The sequence below is a fragment of the Hippocampus bargibanti genome, linkage group LG14, assembly GCF_051943395.1.
Source record: "Hippocampus bargibanti isolate YZ-2025 linkage group LG14, ASM5194339v1, whole genome shotgun sequence".
Lineage (NCBI taxonomy): Eukaryota > Metazoa > Chordata > Actinopteri > Syngnathiformes > Syngnathidae > Hippocampus > Hippocampus bargibanti.
Window position 1 is genome coordinate 15,214,629 of NC_142747.1, and position 22,958 is coordinate 15,237,586.

General features: G+C 40.1%; 1 protein-coding gene across 2 annotated transcripts in view; it reads left to right on the forward strand.

The window, feature by feature from the left end:
- Window positions 1-13,884: 13,884 nt before the first annotated feature.
- dscaml1 (DS cell adhesion molecule like 1) overlaps window positions 13,885-22,958 on the forward strand; it is a 112,505-nt gene continuing 103,431 nt past the window's right edge. For both annotated transcript variants that reach the window (XM_089013919.1, XM_089013920.1), the window contains exon 1: window positions 13,885-14,106. In XM_089013919.1, coding sequence (XP_088870045.1) covers window positions 14,064-14,106 — 43 coding nt within the window. In that variant the 5' untranslated portion in view covers window positions 13,885-14,063. The remainder of the gene's footprint in view (window positions 14,107-22,958) is intronic.

The following is a 22,958-nucleotide window of genomic DNA, read 5'->3' on the forward strand; positions in this document are numbered from 1 at the left end:
TGTTTCAATTTAAACATTTATTCAAAACATTTTCAAGTTTTTTATTATGCGTGAATCAATTGCACACACTTTAATATGCTTGACAGCAAGAAAAAGTAGACAGTGATACCTCGGTTTACAAACCCCTTGGCTTATAAACTTTTCGGTTTACGAACGTTAAATTTATGACAATTTTACCTTGGCATACACACTTTACCTTGGCATACGAACTTTTTTCGTACACGGAGCTGCCTCAATGAGTGATGTGTCTTTTGCGAACGAGCCCGTTCTTCTAACAACAAAATGGCAGCCGACTGTTTTTGTCCACTATTCCCAGCCCCCAGTCTTCGCTTAAAGCCACACGATTGGTCAAGAATGCTGCAGTGAGGGGGGGAGGTGGTTTAAACATTAAAGAGACAGGCAGACGACAGTGAGAGAGTTTCAACTTTGATAGTTCAAAGGCAGAGTGTAGACTGCAAGGTTAAAATATCCCATCAATCAGGCGCCACAAACAACGCACACAAGCCATCTGTACACTTGATGCGAAAAGCTATCGACCCAGCTAAACAGAACACAATTGATGAGGAACTAGATAAAATTATCCCAGAGAAAGCACCTACAAGGTATCATTCCGCAAGACGGTGAAAGAAGGTTACGTTCCTCATCAAGTGTTTAATGTTGATGAAACCGGCCACTCCATTCCATCAAGCCATCGACCATCACAAAGGTCAATAAAACAACTTTATAATACAGTACAGTTTATTTTTTTTGTAATTAAAATACCGTAACACATGTATTATACATAAAATAAGGTATATTTTGTGTCGTTTTAAGGCTTAGAAAATTAAAAAGTACAAAATTATGTTTTATGGGGACCTGGGAACGGATTATTCTCATTTTAATGGTTTCCTATGGGAAATTATTTTTTGGGATACACACTTTTCACCTTACACACTGTCTGAGAACCAATTAAGTTCGTAAGCCAAGCCACAACCTCCTCCTTCCCTTTGCTTTTTTTGGGGTGAAAAAACCTTTTTGGGAGTTTAACCCATCCTATCGTCAGCACAGCGGGATTCCCTTTTGTTGACCTGTGCTATCATGAAATTACTGGATAGGAAGAATGAACATCTTGCCTTCCCATTTAACAGTTGGTTCTCTGATGCTTCATCAGATGATCAGCTGCTTTCCGTCTGGACGAGAAGTTAGGTAAGCATGAGAAGCCATTTTGCATTGATAACATCACTCACTATATAAACACCAGCACACACAGACAATACTGGACAGGTATGAAAGCCATTTAGACCGCACAGACAAAAAATAGCAGAATGAGTGAAGGGAAACTAAAACTTTGAGGCCTTCTCATAGAAGGCAAAAAAAGACAACATGCCAGGAAAAATTAACAACTGAAATTTATTTGCTGTTAATCAAAGACTTTTGGTTTGACAGTCACATTTGCATTTGGCAGTCACATTTTCATTTGGCAGTCACATTTTAATTTGGAAGAGTGTGCTTACCTTCCTGCCACCTCATTGTCTCACTTGTTTATTTTTAACTCCCCTTTTCAAAAAGATTGTTTTACAATTTAGTTGTAAAGGGTTATAAGTCACCGGTGTAAAACGCTTTACCATTAGCACTTTCTGACATAGTGCCAATAGTAGTCTACTGTTACAGGAGTATGTACTAATAAAAACACATATAGGCTGGTGGTTGTAATGTTTTTAGATAGGCAATTTGCGGCTCATTCAAGCAGTTGGATTAGTAGGTTGGCATTTTATTGACTTCAGAGTTCAAACTTTGACACCATAAATACCTAACTTAAGCAACTGAAGGCGTGGAAAATCCTTGCGTGTTAGTTAAGGGGTGCACCGGTGAAGCGACGTCTTCCCATGATGCATACGCGCACCTGAGCAAAGGACGTTTGAAGAGCAGGTGAGAGACGAATTTGCTTTTTTTCAAATGAATGTTTACAGCCAATGTAAATTTCACCTCTCCATGATTTAGAAATTGATTGGATTGGATTGGATTGGATTGGATTGATTGGATTGGATTGGATTGGATTGGATTGGATTAGCCTTCATTCGTATCGGAGTAGAGACATTTACATTTAACAACAGCAAAGTGATGAAAGGAATGAAAGTAGAAAAACTAAATACATGAGCTCCTGGAAAGGCAACCACTCTCGCGGCACCATCTTGAAGTCAAAAGAACAAAAAATCAAATAAAAATGAAAGGCATATAAATGACTGCTTGTAGATTTGGACTTTTCCATAACTCTTTAAAGGCCACTCAGACTTTTCTAAGCAGTTATTTCACATATTCTTGCATTTATATATATTTGTTTATTGGTGTGCCGAAATAAGTATTGAAAGCATCCGATTTGACCTACGTCATGAAATGTGGTTCCATTCCCTGTGTGAGATTTACCCAATCTGTCGTCCAATTACGAGGTGAAAACCATCGGTCACTTACCATCATTGAGTATTTTCTTTCCCAAAAAAAGTTTGATGGATCAGTTTTCTTCTCTATACCGCTGCAACAGCGTCAGTTACTCAATCGTCCGATTGTGCAAGGTCCAAGGTTAAGGAACATTGTGGCAATGATTTATCAACAGATAACTGCGGAGAATGCCCTCGAGGAGAAAGCTAAGAATGATTGAAAACCACAACTCACACAAATTGGAAATGATTTTTTCTGATATGTGTTGTTAATGATTTTAAGTCAGTACAACTGGACTGATTTTAAGTTCGTACAACTGGACTGTTAAAATAAAAATCATGATCCCGGAAGACAAACGTGCCCACCTTGACACACTATTTGGGTGTGCTTTCAAAGGTCTTTAATTCAATGTATTATCCAAAAACATTTGAAAATACACCCACGTCATCATTTCACGTAAGGAAAAAGTTTTGCGATCACTTAGACCAAACAAACGTTCTTTGAATGGAAACAGAGTGCCTAAAAGAGTGATCACCAGCTGTGACAGCATGTATGCATTGTTTGTCTCCGCAGTTTGGACGATTCAACACGTTAACCCATAAGGAAAATGCCGCCTCCTCAAGGTAATTCACACAATGTTGATTGATTGTAAACAAAAGCACATTGGAGGGGAGGGGGGTAATTCTGCTGCTGAAGTTGCATGTTCGATGATGCTTTTGAAATTGTTTCTATGCAACCCAGACAACATACCTATCGATACAGGTTTCAGCTTATATTAGGCGATGGTTGTTATATTTTTTTGGAATGTTGTCATGTACTTTAAAAGCTGAGATACTAATATTTAAACTATTCAATGTCCTGCCACATAGGCACAGTAACTGACCCCGATGCAGACTTTGTTTATGGTAAGTGAGAGCCGTTTGTGAACACTAGTTGCTGCTATATTGTGACATATTTACCCGGAATATAATTGTCGTGCTTTGAGAATCACTAGCGTGGACATTCACCTCAGCTTGGCTGAAATCTGCTTTCTTTAATCAGAATTATGCAAAAATGTACTGTATATTCCACATCAACAGATACAGTATATTTAAAGGACAACCGACGTCTCCGGACAAATTGTGTCCATAATTTGTCAGCGTATTTTACAAAGATTCCACCGCATATAGCTATATTTTACGTTTTAAGACTCGCGCTGAATATTCAGGAAGTCTTGTTTTTGAGTTTGTGACGAGTCCGTACGTGACGTCACTAAAGTGTGATTACCCTGACCGTAAAAAAGACGCATTCTAGCGGTCCTTCTGTCACGTCAATGTATTTTGCTGTAAATGTTTGGTCTGAGATCCGTGTTGCACCCAAAAGCCGCCGGAAGAGGGAGTCCAAGCTCCATATAAGGAATTTATCAGCCTGTGGAAGCGGAGGTGGCCACTGGAGGTCGCCATTTTGTGCCTCTTTTTTTGGGGTGAGAGATTTTCCCCCAATGTTGCCTCAAAATGGCACATATAATTCTTTAATCGATTGCAAACATGTATGATTTCCTCTTCAGAACTATTTGAATCATATTCATAACTGGATGTGTATCAAGAAAGCATATTCTCCGAATCTGAAGCCATTGTTTTGATTCTCGAGCAAGGCAAGACGTCTTGCCGTGACACCACGAACATGGGGGCGGGACCTTCTGAAACTGGCCACTTCCGGTTTCAAATTGAAATACTTTTTAGACACTTTAAGTCATTTTTATTGGTGTTTTGCATTTGACTGAAAATATCATACTGTGTGTTTTGGGTATTTTAGATGATATAAAACGTTTTACTGATGTCAGTTAAAAAACAAAAAAGTGACGTCGGTTGTCCTTTGAGTTTACTGGCCATTTGAGAACCAACCTTCAATTTTGTAAATTACATTTTTTGCCTATAATTTCCCAGAAATGTTCATGATGAATGTCAGCAATTTTGTTACTCGAGCAGTGACACTGTACTACATACTTGCTTTTGCAGACTACCACACGCTACGCGTCGCTGGGCTGACCATTGCTGGAATCATTGTATTCCTTTCAATTGTTTTGCTGACAGGTAAGGGAATATGAATTACAGGGGCTTTTATTAAGGTTCAGTCTTGAAACCTTTTCAGGAAAAACCTTTGATTAAACCATTAACGTCATGTCAAAGAGCGCAAGCCATTTTAACTTTTTATGGAACTGTGGGTAGCGGCCCCGTCTGGTTAGCGCGTTGACCACAAAGTACAAAGGTGCAGGGTTTGATTTTGGCTCCAGTCTCCTTGTGTGGTGTTTGCATGTTCCTCTTGAGCCAGCGTGGGTTTTCTCCAGGTAGTCTGGTTTCTGCGTACATTAAAAAAATGCATAGCAGAATGATTGAACACTCTAAACTAGGGGTGTCAATGTAATTTTTTGCAGCGAGCCACATTTTAGTTTTAATTTGGGGAAGCCATTTTAATGTTTAATCCCCTCCACAGATTACATATAGAAATTTCAAATCTGAAGTGAAGAATCATGACCTTTATTGTGGTGGTGTACATCCCAAAATGAATTTTTGGTAAGGAGTTTAGCAAGCATCATGCAATTTCACAAGTTTGATTTGCTGTCGTGGGCCGACAAAAAATTATGTGGCGGGACGGATTTGGCCCCCGGGCCTTGACTTTGACACCTGTGCTCTAAACTTTCCCGAGGTGGAAGTGCGGATGGTTGTTGTTTTTGTGTGCCCTGTTAATGGCTGGCAACTGGTTCAGGGTGTCCCCCAACAACTGTCCAAATACGACTAGAATAGGCTGCAGCAACCTTCATGACACTTGTGAGGATGAAGCGGATCGGAAAATGGAGAGATTGATGGAATTATTTTTTTTGTTTTTTGTAACTCATTTACTGCCAGACGATGTGAAAAAAACATGTACACTCCAGTGCCAGGGTTTTTGTCATTTTCACTCAAATTGCAGGAGCCACAGAATAATGAGTTTTAGGACTTCATAAACATTCAATTCAGCGTAAGAAACCTTAGACTCCCTTCTTTCATCAGAAAAAAAAGAGTTAATTCCTAAGTTATATGGGTTTGGAGGTATCTGAGCTTGAAATGAGGGTGGCTGTACGAAATACAATACATACATATTGATTTATATAGCGCTTTTAATAACAGCTGAAACTGTAACAAAGTGCGAACATGGACAAAAGCAAATGCTGCCCCCTTGTGGAAGGGGAAAAACAATATAGTTCTGACCAGCGCTTTATTGGAACCCCTCCCCCCACAAGGAAAACCAAACAAATTTGGGAATGGCGCGCCACGTCACACTTTTCAATTTAAATTCTGGAATGGCAGTGAATTAATTAATTAATGAAACAAGTAGGGCTGGTATCGGAAAAAAATATTTTTGTAAACAAGATAAAATGAAAATGCAAGGTAACTGAAACGATAATTCACAAAAGTCAAGAACTACCAATGTAGAAAAACATTTTTCTTTTCCTGGGAAATACGTTAAAACCTACTTGTGAAGATTAATGCTACATGTAAAGCATTTTTCAACATAATGCTGCGGGCTATTGACGAAAATTATAAATAAGCAATGTTGACTTTGGTATTCTCTCAGCCAAATGTGAAAGAAACTCACTTGAGCTGTATTTATTGAGCACTTTCAAACAGACAAGCTGCATACAAAGTACGGTGTATGGACAACTAGCATTACTCACAAACATGAAGATAAAACTCAGCATTTTTGTAAAAACTACTAGTAATAAGAACTAAAACATAGGCACTGAAAAGTAATTATTAAAACTAGCTAAATAAAGAAACAGTAGAACTTAAAATGGGATATAACGTAGCTGGATGGGTTCCGTGTGGGTGCACTCTAGTTTAAGATCCATGATTCTAATGAATGGGTTTTGCTTGTCAAAAATGTAAGGATGAATGGCTTATCGGGCTTATCATAACTTTCAATAATTAACATGATTAACATTGCGAGATATTAATTTGTGTTTATTTATGGATGTGCTTATTTATGTATTTATTTATTCCTGCAGGCAAAAAGTTCCGCCACTGTATAAGCAAGGAAAATAATTGGTAGGTGATACCACGCAATAGCAATTTCTATAGTTGTATAATGAAAAAGAGCTATGTGTTGATCGTGATGAAATAAAATGCAAATATTTACATGTCAAATTAAAAATCCCCCAGAAATGTCCTAAAATGACACATTCTCACTGTTTAGTGGTGATCGTCATGACAGCGCCATGTTGAATGAAGCAGGAAAAACATGAAGAGGAGACACCATGTGCGGCTGACATACTCGCTGTCACGATTGTCGTTATCTTTTTTTTTTTTTTTTTTAAGTTCCATAAAACACGTTTGTAACCTTGATGTGTTTTTGGTCTTTTTTTTTAACCCAACTGCCTACATAACACAAACGGTAGTTGTATTAAGTTCATCCTGTCTACTTTATATCAAATTTAAAACAGATTCTTATCTTACAGACAGTGTTTTAAATTTGAACACAAACGGTGTTTGTGTGTGCGTGCCTGCGTGTGCGAAGTGTACGCGTGTGTATGTGCGTGCGTGCGTGTGTGTTGATCATATTAAAAAAAAAAATCAAATGTGAGTTTTAAGTGTTTTTAATTCAGGGTTTGGCAAGCCCTGTATTTGAAATCACTTCATGAAACAAAACATATAGCATAAAATACTAATGTCATCGCGAGAATTGGAAATTCGGCTGTAACATGTTCACGAGTTTCAAATAACTCCCACAGTTCAGAATTATGGGATTTATTATTTTAGCTTTTTGATACCATAATCTAAAAATGTAATTTTTGAAAGAACTGTTATGCTGAATCATTTTACTGGCTTCTAAAGAAGACATCATTCAAGAAATGAATACATATATATTTTTACAATATTTATAATATTGGTTGTAATAAAATCTTATCTCAAATTTCTTATCAGTTTTATAAATAAAATCATCGATAAAGAGTTTACACATCAGAATACAAACATAGGAAACCAATTTTACGGATAATTAGGAGGACACAAACGATATAAAACTGAGCAATTAATTTGCACTTATATGGACGCCTGGAGCAATTCTGATGCAATCTTCTGTTGACCGCCGAAAAATGCTACATGTCGCTAGATATCAGAAGAATGAGGTACTAAATTGTACCAACACATTTGGGAAGAAACTTACTCTCGTTTATTTTCTACGTGTAAAAATTGATGGCGTACTCATTTGTACCGTCAGTATCGAAAGGGTTAAAAAGAAGAACTGAGTAGTTCTAATAGTAAACACAAGAGGACGCCCAAAGATCAACATAAACACGGAAGTGACTTCAGGTTCTCCTGTGTTGAGCAACATACAGGTGCGTGGAGACGAGTTTTCATTGATTTGCAAGCATGTTCATGAATTGATGCCAACTTTGTTTTGAGTCACGTAAAGCAAGATTTGTATTCGTTGTGCTCAAATACTTTGAACGCCGTGCAAACGAACGATGCAGTGACGTATGGGGAAACTCATGACAGGTGAGGCACTGACTCCTATACAACTTGTTAAAATCTATATCCAAAATCGATGGTTAGCCTGTGTTTCAATTTAAACCTTTATTCACAACATTTTTTCAAGTTTTATTATTATGCTTGAATCAATTTCACACGTTTCAACATGCAAAATAAATATCAGTTTCAGGCTAAGTTGATTCTATTACAGTAGTATTTGTTGTGCTAATCATTACATTTAACACAACAGGGAGCCTCTGCCTCGCCTGCCCTGTGCTCAAGTCCCTTCAATAGAAAAAACGTGTTGTCCTTAAAGGACAACCTACGTCACTTTTTTTGTTTCCTAACTGACATCAGAAAAGCGTTTTATAGCATCTAAAATACCCAAAACACGCAGATTTTTATTCAAATGCAAAACACCAATAAAAATCAAAGTGTCCAAAATCTGCAAAAAAACTGAGCTGCGAATTGGGCATTTTCAGAAAGTCCCGCCCCCAGTTCGTGACGTCACGCCAAGACGTCTCGCATTGCTGGAGAATCAAAACAATGGCTTCAGATTCGGAGAATATGCTTTCTTGTTACACATCCAGTTATACATACATGTTTGCATACATGTTTGCAATCGATTAAATAATTTATTCCGTGCCATTTTAAGGCAACTTTGGGGGGAAATGTATCACCAAAAAAGAGGCAGAAAATGGCGACCAAGCTCCGTGTGAGGAATTAATCAGCCCCTTTCCACAGGCTGATGAATTCCTTACATGGAGCTTGGTCGCCCTGTTCTGGCTCATTTTGGTGCAACATGACATTTTCAGACCAAGCAAGTACAACAAAATATATTGATGTGATGGAAGGACTGCTACAATAATACAATTGTTTTTTTTCGATCAGGGGTGTTCCTTCAGTGACGTGACGTGAGGACTCGTCACCAACTCAAAAACAAAACTTCCGGAATAGTCACCGTGAGTCTTAAAATGTAAAATATAGCTTTATGCGGTGGAATCTTTGTAAAATGCGCTCAGTAGAAGTCATTTGAAGCCATTTTACAAATTATGGACACAACTTGTCCGGAGACGTCGGTTGTCCTTTAAGTAAGTGTCATATTCTCTGTGATCAATATACTGTACAACAAATGAAAAGCACCTAGTTCATGGATTGTCATGTGACATCAAATTCTCCACTGTGCAGTTCCGAACTACTTCGTGTGCGCAATTTATTACCTCAAAAATGTCATACAGTGTAAAATGTGTATGAAAGCACTTCAAGGCCGTGCATGTTAAATAATAAAATAATTTTAAAAAAGAATGCAGATTTCCATATTGCATTCCTTCACTTGAGCCTGCATACTTGCGATTTGGCATCTATGCACTCGCACAATATTTTAATATGGTTTTGGAGAAAAATGGGGTGACACCACGAACAAGGGGGCGGGACCTTCTGAAACTGGCCACTTCCGGTTTCAATTTGAAGTAGTTTTTGGACACTTTAAATCATTTTTATTGGTGTGTTGCATTTGACTAAAATATCATACTGCGTGTTTTGGGTACTTTAGATGCTATAAAACGTTTTTCTGATGTCAGTTAGGAAACAAAAAAAGTGATGTTGGTTGTCCTTTAACAGTTGGTTCCCTGAGGCTTCATTGGTCAGCTGCTTTCCATCCGGACTTCAAGTGAGGTAAGCATGAGAAGCCATTTAGCATTGATAACATCACTCGCTAAACATAAACACAAGCACACACAGACGATACTGGTAAGAGAGCGATAAAGGCCTCATCTTCCCAGAGCCATTTCGACTGGTGGCCATATTGACAGCACAGACAAAAAAATATCAGAATGAGTGAAGGGAAACAAAAACTTTGAGGCCTTCTGCTCGAAAGAAAAAAAAAAACATGGAAAATCCTCCTTGAACAGCTGAAATGTATTTGCGGTTAATTAAAGAGGTTTGGTTTGTGACAATCACATTCTTATTTGGAAGAGTGTGCTTATCTTTCTGTAACCTCATTTTCTCACTTGATTATTTTTAACTCCCCTTTTTTTGTTTTTCAATGTAGTTATAAAGGGTTATAGGTCACATTCAAAGTGTTTTTAATTGTGACATTTTACAAATTGTGTTGACATTTTTAGATCCTCTCTCCCTCACACTCAAACAAAATAGAAAATTATTTGCCAGAATAGCTGTTGGTTGATACTATTTAAAATGATGAAATACTGAAATTGTTTGTACAGTAAACACATTCCCTCATAATGTTATGATTGGGTTGATAACCGAGTTGCCTTCACAAGTGTAGCTTTGCAAACGGTCACTCAGCTTTTCCCATTGTCATCGTTGTGTTGTGTGTGTCCTTGAGTATGTGTATATGGTGGAGGTCAGCCATTAAAGCGTGGTAAAGCGTGGGAAAATGATAAGATCTAAGAAGTGCAGCTGAGGATAGCAGCTTTGCCCTCAGCCAAAATCCACAACGTCAAAATTCCACACCTGCCCGTTCTTCCTCTTGCTTGCGTTTGTCTCTCTGAATGATTATGACGTTGGTTTCTAAACTGACAATTGGTTTCGGTTTGACGACCCACATGGATTATATATATCAAGCTAGCTATCTATCTTGATAGCTAGCTAGATAGCTAACCCAGCTGGCCGGCTAGCTAGCTGGCTGTCTAGCTAGCTAGCTATCTTGGGCTGGCCGGCTAGCAAGCTATTTATGATGTTGGTTTCAAAACTGACAATCGGTTTTGGTTTGGTTACCCACATGGATTATAGATAGCTAGCTAGCTATCCCGGACGGCCGGCTAGCAAGCTGCCTGTCTAGCTGTTGGCTGTCTGTCTGTCTATCTGTCTCGCTAGCTGGCTGTCTAGCTCGCTGTTTATCTGTCTAGCTAGATGGCTGTCTAAATGGCTGTCTAGCTGGCTGTGGAACTCGCTGTCTATCTGTCTAGCTAGCTGGCTGTTTAGCCGGCTGTTTAGCTGGCTGTCTATCTGTCTAGCTATCTAGCTAGCTAGATGGCTATCTATCTATCTAGCTAGCTGAATATCTGTCGAGCTAGCTAGCGAGTTTGACATCTGACGTGGCTCTCCAATTTGTAAACAAGCATGTCCGCCTCACTCACCTCGGAGGCGTCTACCATTTTCAAAGAATAGCACTTTTCTCCATCTTTTCTGTCGTTAGCTAGTTAACTATCGATTCTTATATAAGCACCAATTATTGAGCTTCACTTTATTACTGCGCGTTTTCCCTTGTAAGTGTGTCTGAAAGTGTGTTTGTGTGTCACTAGAAGGGGCGAGAGCAACGCCTTTGCACTGGTAGCCATCTTGCAAGCAATGGTATTGCCCTGGCATGTTGTTTTGGGATGCCTGTTCGTGCGCAGGGATTCTCTCTTTCCTTGTCGTTCCTCGTTTCCATTTTTTTTTCTTCTCCAAATTCCCTCCCGTCGCTTCCGTAAGTCTCATCGGGCAAAGGATGCTTCGCCACCCACTCCTTTATTTTTTTTTTTAATCCACCCAACCTCATTTGAATGAATTAACATGCCTTTCGGTGCACACTAAGAACCCCCTTTTTCAGTGTGCCATGCTCACGCTCACGAATACAAGCGTCACGCATGCTGGTTTCAAGCTACGCCCCTCGCCACCCGTTAATGCGCTGCAGCAAAGTGTGTGCCATTCATATTTGCCTTATGTGGAGCCTCATAAAAAAGGCGGTGCCATTCAGGTTTGGCCATAAGAGGCTTTTTGCAGCTCATTGCTTCCCTCTTGACACTAACATTGGCTTAGTGGGTTTCTGACAGCGCATTGACACATTTTAAAGCGTTACATGGCCTTCATGCATCCGCCTGTCATTCCAACTATGCATTGACCTTGCAAGGTGTCACGCAGGCACCCCGTGTGCCCCTTTTCCCCAATTCTGACCTTTTTGAGATGTCTGTAGGTGGCGTATGCATTGATCCTGGTAGCATTAGCGCTAATATCATCCTAGCGTGTTAGCGGGGCCTGAAGGGAAGCACTGATTGTATGAACATTAACATCCACATTAACTTGTCTCATCACGCTCGTGTCTTATCAACCTTGCCCTCTTCAAACAGCACTCCCCTCCCCCCCTTCTTCTATCTGCATCCTTATCTCTAGGCAACTGGTGATGGCGCTGATGGAGATGAGTCACTTTTTCTTTTCTTTTTTGCGTGTAAAGCCATTCTGGGCACCCGCACTTCTCATTGACACTTAGTGGAGCCGCTTGCCTTTTGACAGGCCTTATGTCAGGCCCTATGATGATCACTGTCTGACACAGAGGATAAAACCTGCTTGGTGCTGTCAGGCCCGCTAACATCAGCCTTTTGACCAGCAAGTGTCCTCTCGCAGCCCTGGTAGCATACACTCTCCTTTCCTGCGGGGCGCAGCTGAGGGTGCTGTCAATGGGTGAAGGAAGGAAAGCGCATGATACTCTTGACATCTTAGGTGGCTCTGCAATTTGTAAAAAAGCCTCGCTCACTGCATACTGGAGGCGTCTACTATTTTCAAAGGATACCACTTTTCTCCAGCAGCCTGGAGAAGAAGCTTTACGGTTTGATTCAGGAGGATATACTTATCAAATAAAAGCTTGTTTTTTTTCCTATATATTGATGGGAGAAAAGTGCACAAAATACACTGGAATAAATGGTGATGTGAGCATATTTATTTTAATTTTGTCAAGTGGCTGCGTAGAAGAGAATCATCTGGTTTTAGAGGCATTTTTTTCAATTGATGCACATACCCATTTACCTGGAGATAAATGATTTTCTTTCATGCAACCATTCCATGAAATAATGTTAAATACATTTAACACATTTCTTGTCAGTGTATTTTTATGTGTGCGGTAGAGATGTAGAGATGTAGAGATAGAGAGAGAATGAGAATGTCATTCTCAGGTTAACCGGTCACGCAGTCATCTCTGTTTTCTTGATCAAGTGTTAGCCCACTGCGTTTGGCAGTTGAATGGTCCTGGAAACGCACAAAAAAAGCGCGCACATGCACACACTAGTCCAGCTGACCCTGCCAAACCGTCTCATACTCAGCCTGAACATTTTGTTTCTCTTGAAACAGAATGAGCACAGTGGCTAATGGGGCACTCTATGTACTATTTCATTTGAAGCAACATCATGAAATCATAGTAGATTCATTTATTTTGCTTAATTTATTAGATTTGTTGAACCTGATCCGAATTGCAGTGACTAATGTTACAATTTTAAATATCATCTACAGTATAAAGTGGAGGTGTAAACAGGGATCGGTTGGTGTCACAATGATTGCATTAATGTGGTCCTGAGAAGGCAAAATGAAAATCATCTTACAAAGTGTGTTTTTGTCAAGGTGGCAGTGATGGTGGACCCCCAAAAAAGCAGGCAAGTGGGAGCTATCAGGGTGTTTTAGACTAATTGTATTAAATAATGTCACCAGGAAACAAAATTTCAAACAACAAATTCATCAGAACAAAAACGTCCAAAGTAGCAAACAAAACCCTGAGTAAAACGTGACAAGACCAAACAAACCTGACAGGGTGAAACAAACAATGACTAGACACTGAATGGTCGTGCCGGGAGTCCTTTTAACTGACACTGATTAAAGCTTACCAAAGCCTGTGCAGCTGCCGGCGTGGCCGGACAGTGCCACCTGTTGGTCACAAACTGAAACGTGCCAACCAGCAGCTCCTGGGTTCCATTGACGCATAGTCTAGCGCCAGTAGAGCGAGAAAAAAAGTGATGCTATTATTGTAAAGACATAGCTCCAATGTCAAAGTGTTTTTAATACCAAACTGAGAGTTTGTGCGACTACTTAGTGCGTGAAGTGCATTTGCGTAAAGCAGCGTTGGATGCGTTCCATCCGCAACGCGCGCGTCTGTTTTGCCACTTCTTGGTTAGGACGCGGAGGGGGGGGGGGGCGCGTTCCGTCCAGGCAAGGGGAGGAGAAAACGAGGTGGCAGAGGCGGTACTTTCCCAGGCGGTTGCTTTCGCGGTATCGGGACCAGGGCTGGAAACACCTGCCCGGAGGAAGCAGCATCAAACTAAGAAAGCAGTCCATGCCCAACACGGAGCCTCTCCCGCCTGACAGACTTGCTGCTGCACCGAGCGCGCTCTTTTTTTTGGGGGGGGAGTGGGGGGAGGCTGCACCGCATTCCTGTGAACTATAACTGCTTTGAATGGCATGTGGCTTGTAACTTTACTTCTGCTGTATTCTTTGCAAGAAGGTAGGCCATGGACATGGATTGTGTGTTTGTTTTTTGGTGCATGCTGAAGTTGTTGAAGTTGCCGTTTAAAATGTCATCAACTTTGATAAATGATGCTGATTTTCTTTATCAGACAGAATACGACACTTAATTTATTATTTGGGGAGGGGGGTAACTGGCAACTTTGTTGATCTTTTGTGACATGGCTGCTTTTCGTGTGACATTGATTTTTCTGAAGGATACAAAAGACAACATGGTGAGGGAAGAGAGTTCCTTCCGAGCGCAAAAATCAATTTGCATTTCGTTTTGGAGGAGTGCGTAAAGTGACCAAGTGGCGCTCATCAAAAATGCGCATTTTGTTGATTTGGATGGCAAAAGATAATGACCATTATTTATTTATTTATTTATTCATTTATTTATTTGCCTGGTGAAGAGGGTGTATGGGGGCTGCTAATAAGTAGGGGGAGGCTGATAGGATCGCCCCGAAGGGCGCACGGTTTGATTTTCCAACCGTGCTGCACTTTGCCATCAGATTTGGGGTGTTTACGCATGAGGGACCAAATTACTTAATGCCCCCCACCCCACAACTTCTTTTAAAATAAATCTCATATTTATGGAGAAGAGTGGGGGGGGGGAAGGTTGAGGTGGTGCTTGAGGTGGTGGAAATTATTTTTGACATTAAAAGGTCATTTGAACATTTGTTTTCAATGCAAGGAGGTGCAAAATGATGCGTAAAAGCGGCGTTTGTGTTTGCGGTCCGCGCTGCAACAACGTAAGGGGTCATTGTGACATGAGTGGACTGGTTCCAATGGGGAACGGATTTTTGAGGGGTGATAACTTGCTCAATGTAATACTTTATAGACGTAGTTTTTTTCATATTGTATTTTTTTAAGTTGATTAATAAAGCAAAAATGAATAGTGGACTGAATTTCATGCAGATGCAGTCTTTTATCTGCCCTGCTCTAATTATGCATCCTCCATTTTCTCTGGCTCTAGAGTCCAGTGATTGGCTTCGCCTTAAATTCCGCAGATGGACGTTCCATGCTTCTTGCTAGTCGATAAAATCCTAAAATGTATATTTTTAGGGGGACGTGTAGGTCCAGGCGGGCGTATGAGCTCTTCGTAAAAAAGGGACCTACACGTTTAATCATATTATTTTTCTTTATGCACAGGACCCATTTGAATGCTCAGAACGTCTAATGACAAGAAGAAAAAAATGTAATTTGTTTTTGCAGCCGAAAGACTAGTTAGTGTGTGTATTATGCGTGTTTTGACATTCAGGTCTTAATCCATGGCCTTGGCGGCGCCCTCTACCACGCAAGCGTCAATGTTTGTTTCTTTTTATTGGATTACAAGGTGTGTTTGGATCATACGCGTTATACATCAAACCCCCGTCCCCGTCAAAAGATGGAAATTATTTGTGCGTGCGTGTTTGTGCGCGCGCGCGTGCTTGCGGACAAAGGCTGGGGGCGTCAAACCGCCACTGAAGTGGAAAGACTGCCTTAGAAGGGCGAGATGGAGATAACGAAATGGGGGGAAACAAACTTTTTTTCCCTACCAATGCTATGTTCCACTCATTTTGCACGATTCCAATTCCGACATGATCACAAATGCAGTCTTTGCACGTGTGTTTGATAAACTTAATCACGAGGAGCAAGGGTAAATATATTCAATTACGCATCAGTGCAGTACTGCGTATTTTCTTGCACAGCCCCGCCTGGGGAATGACACCATTTTCTGCCTGCCTCTTCATTAAAAAATGCTTTAAAAAAACTGTCTAAATTCAATATTTATTTTGAACATAGCTGCACTGCATGTGCAAGCACACATTTATCATTTAACAAGGCCACATGGTAGAGCCTTAATTTTACATTCAATACATGTTCAAGTGCACTTATGATAAAAAAAAAAAACCAATATACACTGTGTATTCTGAGACTGCTTATAAAAAACAATTTAGAATAAAATGGCCTCATGTGATGAGTGCGGTGTGTGCTTGTAATGTTTGGAGGCTTCTGCGTGGAGAGGGGTGGGTGGCCGGGGTTTGAGTAGCTGCACTTTGCCATAATTATTTCATCAATTGACACGATTCTAGTTCTCTCCAGTTTCACTCAATAAGCCTTGTAGGGTAATCTACATTCTTTGTGTTTCCACATATTGATCTTTTTTTTTTCTTTTCCTTTTTCCAAGCTGTATTTTACTCACCATTTGCTTCGCACAATTAGAACTTGCTTGTAGCACATCCATCTTGTTAAACATATTTCTCATTTCCTCCCCAGTTTCACTTTACATGTGCGGGTCCAAAGTGGACCTGCTGTTCTTTTCCACGCATGCGTGTTCACATGCAGAGTTTGAAAACACTTAGTAGCAGATGAGTCACAGTGGCAGGCCTGCAAATGAGACTCAACTATATTTGACAATGGCTGCTTATAGTGACTTGTGATTGAAAGTGCTTTTTAATCTTAGTTTTTGAGATAGCAGAGACAAATTTTACAATTATGAGGTGATTGTAAATGAATTCATGCCATGACGTGATACATTACTCATGATGTCATACGAGAATGTGACATTACAAAGGTCCATTGTATTGCTTCTGCAGCTGTCAGCTTCATGTCAGAGAGAGAGAGGGGGGGGGGGGGGTCTCCGCGGTGTATATGTCACTCTCAGGTTAACTGGTCACGCAGTCATCTCTGATTTCTTGGTCAAGTGTTGGCACTCTGCATTTGGCAGTTGAATGGTGCTGAAAACAAGCAGGCGCGCACACACTTGTCCGGCTGACCCTGCCAAAGCGTCGTTTATTGAGTTTGAACATTTTGTTTGTCTTCAAACTAAATCGGCACACTTGCTCATGGGGTCAACGAGATTCTGGATGCAATATTTCATTTCAGACAGCAAAATAAAATGGTATTGGGTTAATTTAATATGCTTAATTCGGTACATGGAATAGGATTTATTAATCAAACCAGATACAAATTGCTGTGGCTGATTTTACATTTTTGACATCTTGTATGAAGGGCAAGTGTCACTCTGGCTGCATTACTGTAGTGCAGAAAACACAAAATGTGAATGATTTTGGAAAATTCATCATTTCCATTCAATGAAAACATGCAGTATTTTGCAGTGTACAATGCTGTATAAGGCGCACCAGAGTATAAGGCGCAGGGTCATCTTTTGAAACCCCCAATGAATGGCGTATTTTCAAATATAAGGCACACCAGACTTTAAGGCGCACCTGCATTGAATGAAAACAGTTCTCCAGATGTAGTATATAAATATATAAAGGTTTTCCAAATATAAGGCGCACCACAGTATAAGGCTGGCATTACGCAGTACTTCTACAGGGGCAAATGGAGTCGGTGGCTGCGAGTAGTATTTGTGAGACCTGTTGTGGCTCAAGATGACTTCTCATATAAGGCGCACCTGCGTATAACTTATACAGATAACTTATCTTTTGAAATATAATAAGACTTTTGGTTGCACCTTATACACAGGAAAATATGCTAGTTGAAATCCCAGCAATAAAAAATTATTGCAACTTATCGGATTCTTATTTTCGTGGTGTAACTCATCGGGTTAGACCAGATGTCGGAGGGCTGCGCCGCTTTTGGAGTGATCGCTCCCGCCTTCAAATTAATTTGAATGTCCTTTAAAGGCGGCATTGAAGCAGGAATGTGTCACAAACTAAGTTGCTTGATAAGAAATGGGCATTGAAACTAAGATTATTTTGCACTCCGTTATCCCCAAAAACTTTGCCAACTTTATCTTGTCAGCGAAGCAAAAAAAAAGTATTTTGGGTGGATTTGTAGGTGACACTAAGGTTTGGGCAACTGATAAGCAATAGAAGTCAAGAAAGCACGCCACATGGGTCTGTCGCAACCCCCTGTCTGAAAAGAGGAGCTTTGATTTCATGTCTTACCCGAACTCTAATTTAGGACTAAAGGACATTAAAGGACAACCGACGTCACTTTTTTGTTTTTTATCTGACATCAGAAAAACGTTTTATAGCATCTAAAACACCCAAAACACGCAGTATGATATTTTATTCAAATGCTAAACACCAATAAAAATGACTTAAAGTGTCCAAAATCTGCAAAAAAATTGAGCTGCAAATTGCGCATTTTCAGAAAGTCCCGCCCCCAGTTCGTGACGTCACGCCAAGACGTCTTGCATTGCTGGTGAATCAAAACAATGTCTTCAGATTCGGAGAATATGCTTTCTTGTTACACATCCAGTTATGAATATGATTCAAATAGTTCTGAAGAGGAAAGCATACATGTTTGCAATCGATTAAAGAATTTATTTGTGTCATTTTGAGGCAACATTGGGGGAAAATCTCTCAACCAAAAAAAGAGTCACAAAATGGCGACCTCCTGTGGCCACCTCTGTTTCCACCGGCTGATAAATTCCTTATATGGCGCTTCTTCTGGCCTTCTGGCGGCTTTTGGGTGCAACACGAGGTACCCAGACCAAACAAGTACAGCAAAATACATTGACGTGATGGAAGGACCACTACAATGCGTCTTTTTTACGGTCAGGGGCGGTCCTTTAGTGACGTCACGTACGGACTCGTCACCAACTCAAAAACAAGACTTCCTGAATATTCAGCGCGAGTCTTAAAATGTAAAATATAGCTATATGCGGTGGAATCTTTGTAAAATACGCTCAGTAGAACTTATTTGAAGCCATTTTACAAATTATGGACACAACTTGTCCGGAGACGTCGGTTGTCCTTTAACATTCAATACAAGATTACAAACCTTAGACTCTTCTTTCATCAGGAAAAAAGTACATTCATACATTTTATGGGTCTTATATGAGCTTGAAATGAGGGCAGATGTCCAAAATACAATGCCATACATACATATTGGTTTATATAGCGCTTTAACAACATCTGAAGCAGGAACAAAGCGGCAACATGGAAAAAGGGAATTGCTGCCCCCTTATGGAAAAGAAAAAAACATTGCCAAAGGCCATGGCCAGCGCTTTATCGGCACCCAAGCATGAAAAAACAAAACTCGAACAAATTCGGGTATGGCGCTCTACGTCATATTTTCAATTCCTGAATAAATTCGTGAATGGCAGTAAGTAGCACTACATTTAATAAAATATTGTGTAAAAATTACTGCGAGAGGGTTATTCGGTTTATGTTGTCATTATATTGTCTCTTTCCCTGGAGGCCGTAATGTACGAGAGCCTCCCTTGCGCGTGTGACCTGGATTCATCGCGGACGACAAAGCCATTAGCTTTGGCAATCATAAGCTTAAGCTTCTCGTTTCTCTGTTTTGGCCATATTTTGGACGTCATCACCGGATGGTTGATGGTGTGTTTAGATTTGAACAGATTATGGCGTTTGAAAGCATATCATGTCTAAATGCAGCGACTGAACAAATCTGAGGGAGTTTAAAAAAAGGAATTACATGTCCGCCTTCATAGCTGGGTTATGTTGTGTCAGTCATAAAATTCAGGGACAAGCAGTTCACTCCTGTTATCTCTTTATCGTTGCCACAATTGAGTTTTTTAACCCCCAAATGGACTTGGTCATACGTAGAACAAAAAAGAAGAATAGTTCATTTTAATTCAATGTCCTTTTGAAGGTTATTCATTCTTGATTTGAGCGGCACAGAAGGGGGAGTGGATACCACAAGGCCTGAATGGCCTCCCATGCTTGTGTGGGTATTTCTGCTCCAGCTTCCTTCCAAATTGAATTGGTAATAAGTAACACGTTCAGTGACATTTGGGATCAGCTTTGCAAGAATCGCGTCAACTTGATGCATCGCTGTCACCGCATTGCTCTCGCTTATTTTTCATGAAACAGAAATCAATCAGATGTAAAATTGTTTGCTTAATGGGTCAAAATAATAATTTTTAGTGAAGGAATTCAACAACTATATGAAATAATTTACCACAATAATTTCAAAAACGGGAATAAATCATCCCTTAGATGCAGTAAGTCAAAATTCACCAAAATTAAAGGAAATAGTAAATACAATGCTGGGTGATTTATATCCAGTGCATACATTGATGATTCTACCGATTATCCAAAAAAGTCAAAAACAAACCACAGTGAGACCTCAACTTACGAACTTAATTGCTTCCCAGACAGAGTGTGTAAGGCGAAAAGTGTGTATCTAAAAAAAAAAATTCCCATAGGAAACCATTTAAATGGGAATAATACGTTCCCGGGTTTCCATAAAATATACTTTTCAACTAAATAAGCCTTAAAACTACACACAACATACCTTATTCTATGTATAATAAATGTGCTATTCATATCATAAAGTCACTTTATTTACATTTGTGATGGTCATTTGTGGCTTGATGGAATGGCGTTGGAGGTCGAAGGTCAAAGGGAATTGCTGTTTAGAAAGAGAGGCGCATTACATGAGGACTGTAATTAAAGAAATAAACTGCTGTAAAATAAAGTTTTATTTACCTTTTTGATGGTCGTTAATGGCTTATGGAAGGAGAGTCACCTTCCATAAGGACTGTTGGTAACTTAACCTCTGGTGCTGTTCGGTCGTATGCTTCCGCCGAAGATTACTCCGCCAGCCGTGGTGGGTGTGTATTATGAAAATAGTGCTTATTATAAGGTTTAATTGTCATAAATTTGACGTTTGTAAGACGAAAAGTTTGTAAGTTGACATCTCACTGTATATGGATGAGGTAAAGCTACGAATACAAGGTAACCAATGTAACTGTGCTTGAAAATAATAAAAATTATGTATGATTCAATAAATGTACTTTAACTTCAGTAGTGCTAAAATACTGGTCACCCCTGCGTGGAAAGTTTTCATCCATTTTCAGTCATTTCAGGTTTAAAAGAAAAAAAACACACCAATTGCTTTGTAGAGCTCTCCGTGGTGCTGAAGATGAAGATCAACCTGAGTAACTCATTCACTGCCAGACGATGTGCAAAAATGTGTCCACTCCAGTGCCACGGTTTTTGTCATTGTCACTCGAATTCCAACACCCAGTGAATATTGAGTTTTAGGTCTAAATAATCATTAAATGCTGTGTAAAAACCTTTAGACTCTCTTGTTTCATCAGAAAAAATAGTTACAGTAAAGTCTCGTTATATCGATATCGGATATATCGATAGTCCCGGTTATATCGATACTATTTCTATGCACGCACGGAGAAAATTACATGCAAACAGGGTCGGATATATCGATAGTCCCGGTTATATCAATATTTTTTCGGACTCCCTTGAATATCGATATAACGAGACTTTACTGTAATTCTTAAATTCTGTGGGTCTGGAGTTATATAAGCTTTAAATTAGGGTGTCCAAAATACAATGCGATGCATGCATATTGGTTTATATAGTGCCTTAATAACAGCTAAAGCTGGAACGAAGCGCTGTCTCTTTGTGGAAGGGAAAAAACTTTGCCAGATGGCATGGCCAGCGCTTTATCGGCACCCAAGCATTAAAAACAAAACCCAAACAAATTTGGGAATGGCGCTCTGTCATATTTTTATTTCTCAAATACATTTGTGAATGGAAGTGAATGAGTTAACTAACATTTCAAAGCCGGGATGGTTTGAACGTGACCTGAATTTTTGAGCGCTAAAGATTTACTCTAACTTTTGGCGCATTCGCCAACTCACTTGTTATCACTCACAGCTTCACCTTCCACACAAATGCGACTTTTTGTTTGTCACATCCCAACACCTTTGATGAGCTAGGACCTCGTCCCAACATGTCTTTTGTGTCTCGTCAACCGTATCCCATTCCGCTTGACACCAGCACACGCATCAGGCGTGGGAAGGCCGGACACGCGCCTCCAGTGATTACCGACTGGATAGACTTTGTGTGCGGCAAATGTGTAAAAGGAGCTTATGTGGGTTTAGGACTCTCCGTCTGGCATACAAATTCATCACTGTTGGTAGAATGGTGGAATTTATCAGGAAGGGGAGGAGATATTGGACAAATGTAAAAAGCAACCTAATGACGCTTTATATGTTGGCCCACATCCGTGCAAAATTGTATTTGTATTTTTTTCTGCTGCTGTTCACTCATTTTGTTCCGTGTGGGGACGGTATGTTTTCATATAGTTCAACGAAGATCAGTTCATTAACTCATTCATTGCCATTCACAAATTTATTCGGGCATTGAAAATATGACGTAGAGCGCTATGCCCAAATTTATTCGGGTGTTGTTTTTTTATGTTTGGGTGCCGATAAAGCGCTGGCCTTGGTCTCTGGCAATGTTTTTTTCTTTTCCTCCAGGGGGCAGAATTTCCCCCTTTTTCCATGTTGGCACTTTGTTCAGGCCTCAGCTTTTGTTAAAGGACAACCGACGTCTCCGAACAAGTTGTGTCCATAATTTGTAAAATGGCTTCAAATGACTTCTAGTGAGCGTATTTTACAATGATTCCACCGCATATAGCTATATTTTACGTTTTAAGACTCTGAATATTCAGGAAGTCTTGTTTTTGAGTTGGTAACGAGTCCGTACATGACGTCACTAAAGGACCGCCCCTGACCGTAAAAAAGACGCATTGTCGCGGTCCTTCCATCACATCAATGTATTTTGCTGTACTTGTTTGGTCTGGGGACCTCGTGTTGCACCCAAAAGCCGCCAGAAGGCCAGAAGAGGGCGTCCAAGCGCCATATGAGGAATTTATCAGCCTGTGGAAACGGAGGTGGCCACAGGAGGTCGCTCTTTTGTGCCTCTTTTTTGGGTGATAGATTTCCCCCAATGTTGCCTCAAAATGGCACAAATAAATTCTTTAATCAACTATTTGAATCATATTCATAACTGGATGTGGAACAAGAAAGCATATTCTCCGAATCTGAAGCCATTGTTTTGATTCACCAGCAATGCAAGACGTCTTGGCGTGACATCAAGAACTGGCGGCGGGACATTCTGA